Source organism: Vidua macroura, chromosome 10, assembly GCF_024509145.1.
Source record: "Vidua macroura isolate BioBank_ID:100142 chromosome 10, ASM2450914v1, whole genome shotgun sequence".
Taxonomy (NCBI): domain Eukaryota; kingdom Metazoa; phylum Chordata; class Aves; order Passeriformes; family Viduidae; genus Vidua; species Vidua macroura.
The window spans coordinates 3,686,874-3,703,801 of NC_071580.1; the positions used below are offsets into that span (position 1 = coordinate 3,686,874).

At 44.3% G+C, this 16,928-nt stretch overlaps 1 protein-coding gene across 1 annotated transcript in view; it reads left to right on the forward strand.

Annotated features, from left to right (window-relative positions):
- LOC128812107 (multiple epidermal growth factor-like domains protein 6) overlaps positions 1–16,928 on the forward strand; it is a 188,560-nt gene that overhangs the window by 147,541 nt on the left and 24,091 nt on the right. The window contains exons 16-24 of the mRNA XM_053986317.1: positions 434–562; positions 1,687–1,821; positions 2,846–2,980; positions 3,433–3,558; positions 3,995–4,126; positions 5,016–5,144; positions 6,982–7,113; positions 10,049–10,177; positions 15,697–15,825. Coding sequence (XP_053842292.1) covers positions 434–562; positions 1,687–1,821; positions 2,846–2,980; positions 3,433–3,558; positions 3,995–4,126; positions 5,016–5,144; positions 6,982–7,113; positions 10,049–10,177; positions 15,697–15,825 — 1,176 coding nt within the window. The remainder of the gene's footprint in view (positions 1–433; positions 563–1,686; positions 1,822–2,845; positions 2,981–3,432; positions 3,559–3,994; positions 4,127–5,015; positions 5,145–6,981; positions 7,114–10,048; positions 10,178–15,696; positions 15,826–16,928) is intronic.

Below are 16,928 nucleotides of genomic sequence, written 5' to 3' on the forward strand. Positions count from 1 at the left end.
ATTGAGAAAAGCCAGTGGTGGGATGTCGCTGTTGAGGCAGGACGGGAATGAAAGACCTCCAGTTCAGAAGGCGAGAAGAAAAACTGATTTATTTTAAATACACCGCTCTATTTATAGAGAACATCGTGCAGACTAATTTCATTGGTCTTAAAGTAAAAACATCTCACACCATTGGTGTGCTGTGAATGACGCACGGTGGCAGAACATATCTATAAACAATGTGAACAACAAGAGAGATCGTGAATTATTTACAATCCTCTCCAACTGCTTCCCAGGCCCAGCCTGGTTAGAAACCTCTCTTTTTGTCTCTGACTGAACTGAGAATATCCATAGTGGCGAGGCTGCGCAGAGCCCCAGCTCGGCCACAAACTGCTTTGGGACTGGGGCTTTGACCTGCAGCCGCTGATGCTTCTTGTGTTTGTGCACTCCAAAGGTTGCCCAAAAGGTTTCTTTGGGAAGAACTGTAACAAACCATGCAACTGTGCCAACAAGGGCCACTGCCACAGACTGTATGGAGCCTGCCTGTGTGACCCCGGGCTCTACGGCCGCTTCTGCCACCTCAGTAAGTCCCCGGGCTTTTTGGGATCTGCTCAACGTGTGCAGAGTGTGACAGTCTGTAAAAGATTCCACATCACCTAAAGGGGGCTGGCAGAAAGGAAGGAGAGTGACTTTATGCGCAGGCAGTGCTAGGACAAGAAGGAATGGATTTGCTAAACCAGTGGAAGTTTAGCTTAGCTGTTAGAAAAATGTTCTTTGCTGTGAGGGTAGGGAGGCCCTGGCACAGGGTGCTCAGAGAAGCTGTGGCTGCCCCTGGATCCCTGGAAGTGTCCAAGGCCAGGTTGGACAAGACTTGGAGCAGCCTGGGACAGTGGAAGGTGTCCCTGCCCATGGCAGGGGGTGGAAGGAGATGGGCTTTATTACCTTCCAGTCCAAACCATTCTGTGATAAAATGATCAAGACTTTGGGTTCTGCAATAGTCTGGGAGTAGCAGGAGGGCAGGACTTTTGAGATGTGCCAGGAAGCCCCAGAAACTTCATTAATCTTTTCCTCTAGTGATTAATCTTTGCTATGAGGACTGAGATTTACTGATGCTCAAAGGTGAGGATTATAGGTGGGGTGGACAGGTTAACATTAGGGTTATTGTTGAGGTTGGAATCTGGTTGGAGCTGGTTGCTGACTGCTGATGAGTAGGAGCTGGGGAGCAGGGCTGGCTGGGACAGGATGAGGATCAGACATTAGATGGAATAAAAAGAATTAAAACAAAATGTTTGCAAAATAGATGATCAAGTTTCTTTGTACTTAGAGGTTTTGTTTGTAAAATCTATGCGAGATCAAAAATCTTTTGTTTTATTTTGTTCTGGGTTTGATTACGAATGCTTTTGTCTTGGAGTGCACCCAAGTTTTTTTTCACTCGGAAAATCAGCTGAGTTTGCTTTGAAATGTTTCTGGTTCTTGCATTCACCACATATTGCTTGACATGAAATGAATGGCCCAACACAGGGATCATGTAAACTCTTCTTCCACCCACCCACACATGAACAGGTGCTGCTGTGGAGCAGGGGTGTACTGGCTGAAAGCGAAACAGAGGTTTTGCTTCTTGCAGCAGTTACATTCTGCAGCAGTGTGCAATTTCAGCCAGCTCCTGCATAATTACAGAGCTGATGCTTCCTTTTCTTCTGGCTGCAGCCTGTCCCAGGTGGGCTTTCGGCGCGGGCTGCTTGGAGGAGTGTCAGTGTGTGAAGGAGCACACGCTGGAGTGCAGCCCCAGGAACGGCTCCTGCACCTGCCAGCCGGGATATCACGGCAAAAAGTGTCACAAAGGTACCACCCACAGCCGGGTTCCCCACATCTGCTTCTTCCTTTGCCCCAGTAACTTCTCCTTCTTCCACCCATCTGCTTTGTTTGGCTGCTGCTACTCATATATTCATATCCTAGTAATGATTTTGTGGGGTTTTAACCCTGCTAGGGTTGCAGGGACACTGAAGGCGAGCTTAAGAATTGGAGCTTAAGAATTGGAGCTTAAGAATTGGGAATTCTTAATGTTTGTCATTGGTCAAATGACAACAGAAATCCAGAACCTAAATCCAGAACCTAAATCCTAATACAGCCTTAAGTAATGAAGAGTTTTCATTTCTGTGCTTTTTTGACGCAGTCAGTAAATAAGTGGCAAAATACATGTTTTATGGCAGTGGGGTGATTTGTAAACTGGTTCAGTAATGCAGCTTTTCCTTCAGATTTGCAGCTCTTTGAATTCAACTTACTCTTTGTAGTTTTTGGGGGTAGTTCAAAGAGAATTGTATCCCGCATTCATGTTTGCATGTCTCAGTAGCCCTTTCCAGACAGCAGTGGAGTAACACAGTAAAGATTCTCCCTTCAGATTTTTCTCTGGCCAGGCAGGACTGTGTTGGATTTATGGCAGTAATTCTGGTGGGTTTGGGGAGAACAATAATGATGATATTTAATATTTTTATAATTCTTGTTGATGGGCTGAGCTCTGACAGGGAGCGTGCCTTGCCCAGCCCTGGCTGTTCACCAAGGCAGAGAGAGCAAAACTTACACATCAAAAAAGATAATTCCACAATGTACTTAATTGAATACATCCTCAAGTGCTCTAATTGAATAAATCTTTAAGCATTCTGCCACCCTGTTTCTAGGTTACATTTAAGCAGTAACCTCTTTGAAATGTAAGCATTTATTAAGTATTTACACTTTTTAACAACACCTCTAAAATGTACATTATAATGTATTCTCTGCAAGTTTCTGCCTAATTATTTTCCGATTTTTGTTCACTTCTCTTAACTTTTCCTTTTTCTTATACATGTTCTGTACCTGCTTCTATTTCCAGAGTGCACCCCAGGGTTTTATGGGGCTGGCTGCAAACTGAGATGCAGCTGCCCTCCTGATGCTCTGTGTGATCCTGAGACAGGAGCCTGCAAACATCCATGTCCAGCTGGGTTTCATGGAGAAAAATGCCATTTGTGTAGGTACTCACTGCATGATTCCCTGGGACATACATTTGGGATGGGAAAGCTTATTCAGGAAACTTAGATTCAGATATAGAAGTTGCAGATAAGCAGGTACATTTGTTGTTGATACGAGTTGGCAGTTCCCCTCTGAAACCAGACTGATATTTGGAGCCTGGCAAATGCTGTCTCTCTTTCTCTCTCTCTCTTCCTGCAAAGGTCAAGGCACAAGGCTGAGGCCAGTTGCCCAAACTAACATTTGTCCAGGTAACAATAGTTGCTTTTAAAGCTTCAGACATAGATTTTGCAGGGCTCTGCTGCAAAATTAATTTCAGACCCCCAGTTGCTCAGACACTACTGCTACCACTGATCACTTCTGCCAGCACAGCTCAGTTTAAAACTGGTGGCCGTGGCTCCTTCTAATGTCTTCAAAATGCTCCCAACCATGATTTTGGGTTTTTTTGTCCAGCTTGTCAGCCTGGCAGCTTCGGGATGGGCTGCAGGCAGAGGTGCAGCTGTGGAGGAGCCCCGTGTGATCCGAGGACAGGGCAGTGTGTTTGCCCAGCTGGGAAGACTGGTGCTACGTGTGAGCAAGGTGCGTGAGGTGCTGGACCAAGGTAGGGAGTGCCTGGCTTTGGAAGACGTGATGTGAAGTAGAATTTGGCTGTTTCCCAAACCAATGAACAGACAAACTGTGGTGGAAATTGGGAGAGAGCCTTTGGTCTCTCTTCAGCTGTGTTCTTGTGTGCTGCAGTTTAATGCCTGCACACAAGATTGTTATATATTTATATTATATATATATATAATATGATATAATTGATAATATAATATAATATAATATAATATAATATAATATAATATAATATAATATATAATATGTAGGTCTGTAGGGATGTAAGTCTGTAGAGGTAATATAACAATCCAGCTCAGTTTTACTATTATTTTTAAATTGTTCAGGGTAACAGCAGAAATCTACAATTGTCCTGAAACACAAAATGGCACTGGTTACACCTCGTGTGCTTTTTCTCCAGATTGCCCAGATGGCCAGTGGGGACCAGACTGCCAGAACTCCTGCGAGCCCTGCGCCAACGGGGGACAGTGCAACAGGGAGACTGGAGCCTGTGACTGTCCCCCTGGCTACACTGGGCCATCCTGCTCTGCCAGTGAGTCCTTGCCTCAGCCCTCCCCATGAACAGAAAGTCAGATTGAAAACTCAGGTTATGGTTTGATTTCTGCCTTCTTATTCTTTCGTGAGATAAAACACGCTGCTCTGAGATTAAAGTGCCCTTCATCTCCAGGAATTCCCCAGGTTGGATTTGACATTATTTGTGGGAGGGAGATGGCAGGTAAATGCACGTGATCAGCCAAGCTGCATCCCAAATGGATGTTATCATTAGACCTAACTTATGGCAAGCTGTACTTGGAAATACAATGTTTAACAGCCACACCACTGGTGGTGTAATCCTGGCTGTTTGGCAGGAGGTGTGACCAGCTGGCCCACATGGCATCATTCTTGAGTGATGTTTGCAGCAGCACTCCTTGGTGCAGATCACTTAGAATTAAATAATACTGAGGATAGAGGAGCAGTATCAGCGCTATCCCTGCAGCCAGAGATCATGGGAATACGTTCAAGGAGCTGTTCTGTGCTGCTCTTCTGCCTCTGGGTGTTAAAAGGCTGCCTGAGTGAGGCTGTTGAGATGCACAGAGGCTCTCAGGACAGCTCTGCCTTGCACAAGACCTCGGTGGTGGCACATTTTTAATTCTTGTTAGTCATAAAATGGCTTTTGAGGAAGGTTTTCCTCCTCTGAGGAAACAGCCTGATGCACAGGGGTACCAGCTCTAAACTCAGGCTATTCCCACATTCCAAGACTCAGCCCCAGACACCCAGGGTGTGAGCAGATCCCAGCTATTTCTGTGTTGCTGATCTGTGTTTTGATCCCTGGATTCAGCCAAAGCCTGTTTTAGGGGATGAGCCGCCGCTGTCTCTTTGGGAAGATGAGTCTGTGGCTGGGTTGTGAGCCGGGTGCAGTCACAGCCTGTCTCTGTTTGCAGCCTGCCCCGATGGGCACTATGGACAGAGCTGCCTGTGGCTGTGCAGCTGTGGCAGCAGTGCTCAGTGTCACCACGTCACTGGAGAGTGCTCCTGTCCCCCGGGCTGGACTGGCCACGACTGCAAACACCGTAAGTCAGGGCGCACGGGATCTCCTGGGGACTGCACGTTTGCTCTGTTTGCTCTTAGTTTATTACAGTTTTTTAATATAGTTTTGCTAATCTTACTGCTTCTGAAGCGGTGTGTTTGTGGGTTTGCACAGCCTGGGTGGTTATAATCCTTCATTATCCAGGTTCAAAGCATTGAAATAGATGGCTGATGAAGCGCAAAGTATTGATATAAGCTCTTATTTCAACACTATGGATCCCTTTGCCCAATACCATCTGTCCCGTCAGCATTTTGACTGACAGACAGTTTTGTTTTTCATTTTCAGTGCAGATTAGTTTTGAGATTAATTCTCCATTTCTCATTTTGTTTGGGGGAGATTTATTCAACAAGTGAGTGGCATGTAGAGTCGTGTGTCTAAAGGTCACTTTTTAACTTAGGAATATAAATGCTGTGAAAAATTCTGTTCTCTGGAAGAGCAGAGCATCCTTCTGTTGACATAGAATCGCTCTCCATATTGGTGGCTGTGTGAGAGAGTAGATTTGCCCTTTTTGGATGGCACCATATAAATGTGAAGCCATCCTCCCTTTTCCTGTGACACATCTCTTCTGCTAGATTCATTGTGATGCCTCTTGCAAAAAGCCAACAGAAGACAAACCTCTTTCTAAACTTGGTCTTAAACACATAAAATCATTTAATTGGCAGTGTTGATAGCAGCAAGTTTTGCACCTGACTTCTCAGGCTCTGTACTGAAGAAAATGCTGGGAAAATCTGAATTTCCCACCCATATGCATATTTTAAAAATCAAGCCAGTTGGTAGTGTGTAGAGTCACTGAGATGGCTTTTGACAACTCCCTGGGCTGTCTAGAGAATTGAGAGACCATGACAAAGGAAAGCTTTCATTTCTACTCAGGATAAGATCTAAGAAAAATTGTTTTGCAGTGGTATCTTAGTACAGCAGCCCTTCCAGCTATTGCAGACCAGGCATTAAACAGATTCCCAACTCCAAAATCAGGTTTCTGTTGCCCTAATTGGCACTTTCATCTTCATCCTTTACTTGAAAGAAAGGACATACTGTGGTACATTGGTGTAATTGTGTCAGTGCTATTTTAGGATGAAAGCAAACATTTAACAAACATTGTGAGATTCCTTTGTGTCCATGTTGCATTTCCCAGTATTTTGGGGAAAGCATGGATGGTACTCCCAAATCTGTCTGGTTAAACCCATTAACTAATTCTGGTTATGCAGATTTTCATTGAGTGAGTCAATAGCTGATATTTTATTTCCATGAAATTATAGATTTGTGACTGATGGGTGTGGATTCACAGCATCACTAGGTTGGAAGAGACCTTTAAGATCATCGAGTCCAGCCCATGCCTTAACTGAGTGTCACATCCAGGCTTTTTTTAAACACACCCAGGGGTGGTGATTCCACCACCTCCCTGGGCAGATGATTCCAGAACTTTATCATTCTGGATATAGATAAGAGTAATATCTTTATCACTCTTCAGCCACTTGAATGTGCCGCTCGAGTCTGCTTTCTAGAGGAGCTCCTTTGAAGGTTCTCTCCCAGGTTTGCCCTAAACCAGGACACAATCTTTCAGCAAAAAACTTTTTCCTAACATCTGACCTAAATTTCCCTTGGCCCAGCTTATGAATTATTAGTTTTACATGGATGGGATAAGATCTGCCTGTGTCCAGCTGAAACAGACCAGCAACAATGGTCTTTATTTCCGCAATTTGCGCCTGCGCTGCAGCTGGGAGTTTAGCCCTGTATCATTTTTGTGTATTCTGTGTTCTCCCACGTGGAAGTGCAGCAGGGTTTGGGGGTGGTGCTGGATGTGACCCCGTTTCCCTTGGCAGCCTGCAGCAGCGGCCGCTGGGGCCGGGACTGCGCCAACTCCTGCGCCTGCGACGGCGGCGACGGCGGCTGCGACCCCGCCACAGGCACCTGCTCCTGCCAGCCGGGATTCACCGGGCAGCACTGCCAGCTCAGTAAGTGCCTGCCTCCCCAGCACGTGGAGCTCCCAAAGCCCAGCTCCCAAATCCCTGGAAGCTGTGTTTTCCTGGTCGTTCCCCGCGGGAACGCTCCCAGGCTGCTCCGCCCCCGCTCTGCCCCGCGCCGCGCTCTCGCGTTTCACCAGGGTTAGTTGCTTTCCCTAATTGGATTTCCAGAAAAGGTATTTTCAGCCTTGTTTTGGACCCAGCAGCTATATTTAGTGTTAGGATCTCAAGAGGGGGATAGGATTGATGTATATTTGGGTTGTGGCATAAAAGTTTCTGTATTGGTTTTATTTATTCAGTTTTAGGGCAGCACTTACCCTTCGTAAATCTCTATTTCAGGTCAGGCATATAGAAATACTTCACATGTACATAACAGAAGGAAAACCAGGAATTTTTGGAGTCCTGTATTTATTAACAACAAAAATGTGCAATGGTCTTATCAGAGGCCCTCACCTTAACATTCACCTCTAACTGAGGTCAGTAGCAGATGCTTCAAGCATATGAAAACAGGCTCATAGTCAATTTCTCATATCTCTCCCCAGGTATCATCAATTTCTCATTCAGGACTTTCATGAGGCAGAAGCAGTATCTCTGTATTTAATACTGCTTGATTTTTTTTTTCCAATTAATGTGCCAATTTTCTTTTTCATTTCATGCAAGCATTTGGAATCCACTTCATCTTGTGTCAGTAAGTTGCATAGTTAAGCTGCTATTACTATTATTATTGATTATATTGATGTTGTTAAATAAAACAAACATTTTATCTACTAGTTTAATAATCTTACAGTAGCACAGATGTAGCTACCAGGGTCTCAGCAGCATGAGCAGGATTAACTGCTGGTGTCACACAGAAATGTCAAAACAATTAATCTGGAACCGTGACCTAAGACAAGAAAGCCTGGAAAGTTGATCTGGCAGCCCTTGTTGCTGTTGGCACAGAGGGAATGGAAGGACAGTGTGTGGGGAGGACCAGCTCCCAGAGAAGGAGCTGCCAGCTCTGCTTCTCTTTCACTCTTGATCTCTCTCAAAATAGCATCTCTGCGGAGAGAGAGTGGCCAAATAGCTGCTTGTAATCCTCGCTGGGAAGGGAATCAGCGAAGCCATCGCCACTGACAAAACATCTGGTAGTCCCTAAAGTTCTTTCTGTGGGCTTTCTGTTCAATTTAGTCTGCTTTTTACCCCTTTTCTCTGTGTGTATATATATATGTTTAAAAATGCACATATGTATATGTGTGTGCATGTGTGTGTGCAAGATAATGAAAACCATAGCTCTTCACATAATTTTATGCTACTTCGGAGGTGAAATCTTCACTGTCCCTGGATATTTCCTCTGCTCTCCAGGTATCTCTTCCTTCTCCCTGAAGGTTGCACTCCTTCCCCTGGCAGGTGCTCAGGTTCTTTGTCGGGGTGGCTGGATCCTGACACGCATCACAGCAACCTGTGCCTGCTGGAGCAGGGGCAGATGCTCTGTGCTGTGGACTGTGAAATCATTTGTGAAGTGCTATGACCCTTTGCCATCACCTTGAAAAGCCTCAGCTCTGGGCTAAACACTGTGGGCCTGAAGGGAGCTCTGCTGAGAGCCCCACACCTCTTGCTGCACTGCAGCACCATTTCCCTTGCACAGATTCCCTGACTGAAATTTCAGCTGAAAGGGAAACATGGAGAAGGATCAAGCTTTCAAGGCACAAGTGCAGCTGTATGTATTTATTTGTTAAACGGTGATGTGCAGCTTTGGGAAGAGGAAGGGATTTCACCTGTAAGTGCAAAAAAATAGATTCTAACATACTTTTAAACAACGTCCCATTTTTTGACTCTCTGAAAGTGAAGAAATACTTAAGGTGCCTTGCTCTTCTCCCATCTCCCATCCCAGCTCCTCTGTAAGACACACAGTTGGCAGAGTCTCTGAGCTGCAGGAGCACCTGAATTCCTGCCAGCTCCAATCACTGCCCACCCATGGCACCAAACAAACAACACCAAACCCACCCCCCTAGTCCAGACATGGACCTGTCTTTGAGGACTCTTGTTTTCTGTTCTCTCTGATTCCTTCCAGATTGCCTGAAAAATCACTTTGTTGCTGTAAATGCTAAAATCATAGACTTCTAGAAGAGATCTGGCAATAATCTCCATAACTCATTCAGAGGGATGTTCACAAGACCTTCAAACATGAGTAGAGGCCCCGTAATATTGTATTTAGCCAAGTCTATCTCTGTGTTTCAGCCTGTCCAAAATATCCACTGTGAATTAGGCAACTGGCCCTGGTCTTAATTGATTTTCCTATAATCCTGGAAGAAATTATTTTCATTCTCAAATGTTTTCTTTCTGCTGATAGCGAGTACCATGCAAATCTTTTAAAACTCCTCACATTTACTGCTGTGGAAATGTAATTGTTAATCTGTCCCCCAGATGTAATGTTTTCACTTGAATCTTTCAAAGCAGAGCATGAAAATAAAGCATGCAGCATTCAATTTGGAGCTTTGTGAAGGCAACCAACACATTTCATATTTTCTCCAGCTTTCTGGGGAAAGAGGATTTGCAGGAAAACAGGGGAGCTTCTCCCCTCCCAGTTGATGAAGTCCCAGAGGAGATGTGCACATAAGCAACTCCAGACCAGTGGGGCAAAGTGTCATCATGCAGAACCTGTGAAGTCTCAGGCTCTGCAATAGAAGGTGTTCATTTTCTGTGCAGAATTTAGTCTTCCAACACTCTGGAATTTTTCTAAAATAAATCTTAAATCTAAAAAATCTTAAATGCACCCCAACTTACCTGAACCTCAAGGGGAACACTTAAATCTTAGTTTTAAGCCATTCCCTTTACGCCTTGATTATTTTGGAAATAGTCAGACTTCCCATGCATGTAAAAATTCCCCATTGATCCCTGATCTGCTCTGGCATTAACCCATCATCTGGTTGTGATTCCTGTGCTGCAGGGTGCCCTGAGGGGAGCTTTGGCCCGGGCTGTGAGTCCAGCTGTCAGTGCCAGAACGGAGCTGCCTGCGACCACGTCAGCGGAGCCTGCACCTGCACGGCGGGCTGGACAGGAACCTTTTGTGAAAGAGGTACTGCTGCTCCCCCTGCTCCCTTCAGGATTCATGGAGAATTTGTTTTGGGTTTTGTTCAGAGAGCAGGTTTTACGGTTGACAGCACTGGATCTAAATGAACCACTGAACTTTATTGGAAGCCGATACTGAAATGTGAACTCCCCTCCTAACTCAGCAGAGCATCGTGCTGGGTGCCAAATGTTGGGCACGTGTTTTCAAATGTTAAAATTAGATATATGCTTAAGGCTTCTGCTTTATGAGTCTTTATGAAGACTCTTTTCAAGCAGAGTCCCACTATTTGAGCACTGAGCAAGTGGAAGCTTGCTCAGTTCAGCCTTATGCTTGCTTGTTTCCAGTGCCTCCCTGAACTGCTTTCGAGAAAAACATGGATGTGTGCATCATCCCTGTGGAACTCTTTAAGAACAGATTCACTTCTAACTTAAATAAATCCAATTCTATTCTATCTATCACCTAGTCATTTGGTACAGTGTTGGACTGGATTCTTTAGCTACATTACGGTGAGTCAGCCTGTGTCATTACCACAGGAGGTTGCTGTCGTGCTGCATCATTTTGTAGATTTTTTGTATAAAAAATACAAGAAAACCAACACAGGGCCATTCAGACACTGTGAAAGTTAAGTGTAGGTGATTGAAGATTCTGCAGATTATGGTATTTGAGCCAAAGTCACAACTCTTTTGCATGGAAAGCAGTTTAATCAGCCAGTTTCAGCAGCGAGGATGGAGGGAAGTGACAGCACTTGCAGGCAGCTGCTGCCCTCTCATGGGAAGGAAGATGCTCCACAGCCTGACCAGGAATATGGCAAGGCACCCACAGGTTGGAGTTGATATTCCTTGTTATTGTTTCCCTCTCATTCTTATCAGGGACTATGATACAAAATAAAAATTCTTTCCAAGGTTCTGATGCAAATTGCACCGTAATTCATGGTATCCCTTTTTAGTGTAATTTAGCTGAAATCTGTTTGCCTAAATCTACTATTTTTTTAATTATTGTATTTTTATTATTAAAAAAAAAAATGATGCAGTTGTCTGTGTCGTATAAATCTCTTCATCCCAGCAGGAATTATAATGGGAACAAAGAGGCTAAACATGTTTTGCCAGAATAGGTGTGAGGAATATGGAGAAGACTGGGGGATTCTGTTGGTGGAAAAAAAAAAGAACAAATCTCAGCTTCCAAATCAGTCACGTTGGACATTTGTGTCTTTTTTGAATTCCTGAAAGAAGATTGTGGAGGGGAGAGAGAAAGTCAGGGCTTCCCAAAACACCGTTTTCCATGTGTTTTCTCTCAGGAAGGCAGAGTGTTTGCTCTCAGCTGACCTGGGTTACCTCTTAACTTAGGAAGTTTCAACCAGAACAGTTTGGCAGCTTCCAAAAGACGCCGAGGGAGGAGAACATGTGGGTGGTTTGCCCTTGGTGGAACCTTCTTGGCACCTTCTCTCGGAGGAGCTGCAGCGCTTCTGTTCCGAGTGACTGGGAGACTGGCAGGGTTTCCTTCTGGCAGGGATGTGCTTTTTGCCGTCCTCTTGGCAATCCACCCACGTTGGCCAGGCTCTGTGCCTTGCAGGCAGAAATTCACATCGAGCCCTGGCTGCCTTGGACTTCAAACATCCTGCTGGTGCCTCAGCCCGTGGCTGGGAAGGGCTTCTCCGTCATCACAGGAATGTTGAAACTGAGACTTTTGCACCCTCCTAAGTCTGAAGTCCTAGGAGAAGACAGTACCTTACAAAATGTGATTTTGGTTGATATTAATAATTAATATTACCCCTGCACAGCACGGGTGTTTGAACCTGCAGTCGTTGCTTTTGGTATTTTGCATTGTGGCAGCACAGGATCTGAATTCAAGCTGAGACTGCAGAAATCCCAAAATTTTCCTTTGAATTTTTGGTTTTCATTTGGGGAAAGTTTCTTCCCATTTTGGTGGGAAGCTGCTGTTTCTTTTCATTAATTTGCTGCCCTCAATATGAATTAAGTCTGTTGCAAAACACCACTTCAAGTGACCATTTCCAAGCTTATTTGCCACAAATTTCCATAATCTCTCATCAATATTTGTTAGAATTGTTAATGTAATCTTAGTCCTTGCTGAGTCTCAGTCTATCTATATCATCTGTCAGTAATGCAGATAACAGCCAAAGCCACACCATCATCATCATCATCATCACCCAGCAGCACGGGACACTTTCCAAGCTCACTCGTAGCAGGAGACACTTTTGCTCCAGGGCTGCTGTTTCATGAGACCTTGCTGTGAATTATTCAGGAGCTGACTGAACTTCAGTGCTCTGAGCCACAGGATGCTGACAAAAGACCTCACACTCTTCAAAGTACTTTTGTCTGTCCATCAGCATCTCAGTTCTGCTCTGCCCTGAGTCACCTTTGATCAGCTGCTCTTCATCTGGTACCACTCAGTGGTGCTGCTGCCTCTGCAGTTGTGCTGTGGTCACATATAATAATGATGGGGAAGAATAAAGCCATCAAGACACTCTGAAAGAAAATTAGACATTTCTGAAGGTGGTACATGCCTGCTCCATCTTTCAGCCCTGCTCAATGCTTTGTGAAAATGAACCTTGTGAATCTTGTGACTCTTTCAAAGGAGTTTCAAAAGCAGCAAAACTGCTTCCGTTGCAGAGTAGGTAACAATTGCAAATAAGGCTGAAAACAAAATAATCTACAAAGAAATTATTTCAGTCTGTGAGAGCAATCTAGGAAAGGCTTCCTTTGAATTTTCTTGAAAGCAGCAAGCGATACAAGCGGAACACTGATGAAATAATGTATGTTTCTTCACAAGATCTCGCATTACCAAAGGAAAATGATCATTTCTGGTGGATGCTGCTAGCAGTGCCACCAGCCAGCTTCCACATGCGAGTGGAGAATGTTATGTGCTTGGGCAGAAGGTGCCAGAGGGACACAGGGAGTTCTGGCTGTTCCTGACCTGAAGCAGCAGTCAATGTCTCTGCATTCCTGGGCTCTGCAAGGGCAGGGATCACAGCCAAGGTGCCTTTGTAAGTCCTTTCTGTCCTGTTCGAGCACAGGCAACCTAAGTGTCATCTTCTCCAGAAAAGATGCTTCTGTGCTCACCCACTGCTGCAGGGCTGGGGTTATTATGCAATTCCAGCTAAACAGGCAAGGCAAAAAAAAACCCAACCAAAAGAATCCCAACCCCAAAACCACTCATTATTGTGATAAATATATCAATGCTTACTCTAAATAAATGTAAGAATCTGCCATGCAGGAAGCCTGAGCCACGAGGTATGTGCTGAATGACCCAAGGCTTGTGTCCAGTTTTGAGATCAGGCCAACAGAAGAATTATCCAGTTCATTGATTGATCTGTCCAAATATCCCCAAATACCAAACAATTAGTGCACTAACTGGAGGCAGAAGGAGTCTCAGAGCACTTCCACAATATATTTATTAATTGATGCATTAATAACAACAACATATCACCCTTGTGGAGCACAAAACTTGGCTCTTGCATCTGAACTGCTGTGGGATCAGCACTGCCAGAGGATGGGCAGGCTGGACCCTTCCCTTGGGATTTCAGCAGTTAATCATTACCATAGGAGAGCCCAGCAAGATTCTGTTCTGCTGAGATGAAAGGGGAAAGTGAGCACAAAGTGGATGTCGAGGAATAGCTGACAAGGCTGTGCAGCCCCTGTGTTAAAGAAGAACTTGGTCAGCCTTTGAAGTCACTGAGGGTTCAGCAGGAGGAGCTGAACCATCCTTGTGCTGTGACACGTCTGCTCCTGAAGCAGAGGGAATGGGGAATAACAGATTAAACCTCACCCTGGTGGCTCTTCCTTGCACGTTGATATCTCCTCTCTTCTGCTGAGCACTGAGCAGAGGCTGGTGATGCTCTATTGCCATGAAGCCCTTTCTCTGTTCTCCTGAGGCAGCACAAACCTGGGAAGGGCAGCAAACCTCTCTTGTGCCAGAGAAGAAGCTGCAGCCTGGACAGGACAAAGGGAAGAGCAGCCTTTTGATTTTGAGTGGATGAAACAACCATGTGTAGTCACAAGCTGAGCAGCAGAGCAGCCAAAGCAGATGTTCAGTGTTTTACACTGTCACTGGATGATGGTCCAAATTTTCCCTCCACTTGTAGCCAGAGCAGCCAGCAGTGGCTGGAGAACTGAATTTGCATCTGTGGAAGAGGCAGTATCACTGACTTGGACAAAAAGCCTGGGCATGAAGAAGCCCCAGGGCAAGAAAAGGGACAGAAGAGTGCAACAGTGGAAGATTCACACAGAGAACTCACTGGCAATGTTCAAGGCCAGGTTGGATGGGGCCTGGAGCAGCCTGGTCTAGTGGAAGGTGGCAGATGATCTTTAAGGTCCCTTTCAACCTAAACCATTCTTCAATGACACCAGTGTTACTCTGACCTGGGAGAGAGCTGTGAATTAGTGTGGAGGGTTGTTGGTCACTGTAGATGGTGGTAATCATTTTAATATTCTCTTAGGAATCCAGTCATTCTGATTTCATGGTAGAAGTGTGAGGATTGGATTTTAAATAAGAGTTTATATTGAACAAGAAGGACAAAGAAGTAAGTTTTACTGAACTACTGCTTATTTTACTGAATTTATTGCTTATTTTACTGAATTTACTGCTTATTTTACTGAATTACTGCTTATTTTACTGAATTACTGCTTATTTTGTGAGCACCATCACTCCTGAGGTTGATTCAAGGATTCTGTGGAAAGAATGACGTACAGTTGTGTATCTATAGATTTGTTATTACTTAGTGCAACATAATATCCTGTACTGTGCGACAGAATATATGCACTTATACAATCTAAACACACACACAGAGGTTAAATTAAGGCTACATAGAGAATGCATTTTCAAACTCTGCATAGCAGCCTTAGTGTTCTTGTAATGCAGCATTTGGGGTATGACGTGGCCCACTGACAAGCACTGATCCTTATTTTCACTGCTGTCAGCACTGGTACAGGTAACAATTGAATCCATGGGGCTGCTCTTCCTTAGTCCAGGTTCAGTTCCAGATGTAGGTGCAGAGCTCCTTCGGCTCCCTGGGGTTGTTTTGCTACATTTAATTTGTCTTGGTTTTCTCTGCTCATTCACTTTGCCAGTTTTTCATTCCAGCTCTGAACTGCACCACTGTGGCTTAGGTTCACTGTAAAAGAATCTTTAGAAAAGAGTCAGAACAGTAAATGGGAGCAGAAGTTTTGCATTTCCAGAGGGAGGGAGGTCAGCAGGGATGGCCCTGGAGTCCTGTGTTACGTTGAATTATTTCCTCTGTCCATTACAGAGGCACAAGGAACAGCTTGTGTGAATCCTGCTCCATTCTCTCACTTGTTTTATGGCTTTTCAATATTCTCAGCCCTATTTTCCTGTGCAGAAATCTGTTGCTTGTGTAAAAGGGTCACATTTTTCCAAGATGCACTTTAGCAGAACTAGGCAGGCTTAACCCTTGATGCGACTTCAGTTCTTAAGCATCTGTGAAAAGAGATGGAGTTTATGCAGAAAAAAAGCAGGAAGTGTGCTAAAAAAGGAATGTTTTGCATTTCCAGCTTGTCCAGACGGATTCTTTGGGATTGACTGCCACCAGGTGTGCAAGTGCAAGAATGCTGCTGGCTGTGACCACGTGCTGGGCTCGTGCCACTGCCTGCCGGGCTGGCTGGGGGAGAGCTGCGAGCTGCGTACGTACACCCTGCTCCCACCCCAAACCTCCCTGGGAATGGGGTCGTGCCCTGCCAGGCCACACTTCCAGATATAGTGTAAATGCAGCTGAACCCAGTGGGAAGAAATGCTGATGTCTGACTCCAGTTCAGAATGCTCAATGATTTCTTTATTATAACTATACTAAAATACATGAATATATTATTTAAAGGAGATACTAAAACTACAAACCTACTTGTTCTAACTCCTATCTCACTAACTCACAACTCGTGACCCTCTCTGAGAGTCCAGCCACAGGTGGGTTGGATTGGCCATCAGCTCAAACAATCCTCACCAGAATCCAACCAAGCAACCACCCCAGGTAAACAATTCTCCAAACACATTCCACATGGGAAAAACAAGGAGCAGAAATAGAAATTGTTTTCTCTTTCTTCTCTCTGTGAACCTCTACAAAAAATCCCGAGAGAAAGAATATGCTTGCAACACAGATAGATCACCTTCCTTCCCAAATATACCAAAAAAGGGAAAAATTTTTGGTGGCTGTGTAAAATCACCACCTCTTTATAATGTTTTTTTTTTGTTTTTGTAACTCGTCAAAATGATAAGCATCAGGTTTTAAATAGCAGAGCTGTTTCCTGCCATATGACAGCTCCCTGCTTTTTATTTTTGTATGACATTAGGAGATTAAATGTTGTGTATCTGTTTCTGGTGTATCTCATATAATTATCAATTATGAAGTGTCAGATTACAAATGCGCAAATTGGAAAAATCAGGGCTGGGACTCTTGTTATTTGAGCATGACAAAATAGTTTTTAAAATAATTGGTAGGAAAGTTATTTGTTTTAAAATAAATTTCAGCTTCCCAGATGTTCACAAGTGTGGATTATCCCACAATTTTTAAGCTAACAGAGTGCTTGTATGTATACATATATAAAATTGGCTATTCTGAGAAATTTTTCATTCCATCTCATGGGAAATTAGGTCATTTTCTTTAGCTGCATGGCATTACATATGGAGATCACTGAACCTATTTGCAAAGTTTAGCAAATAAGTGGGTTTTTTTAAGATTTTCAGGTTTTACCTTCTCAACTTCCTTGTTTTCCTTTAGGATGATGTCATGGTC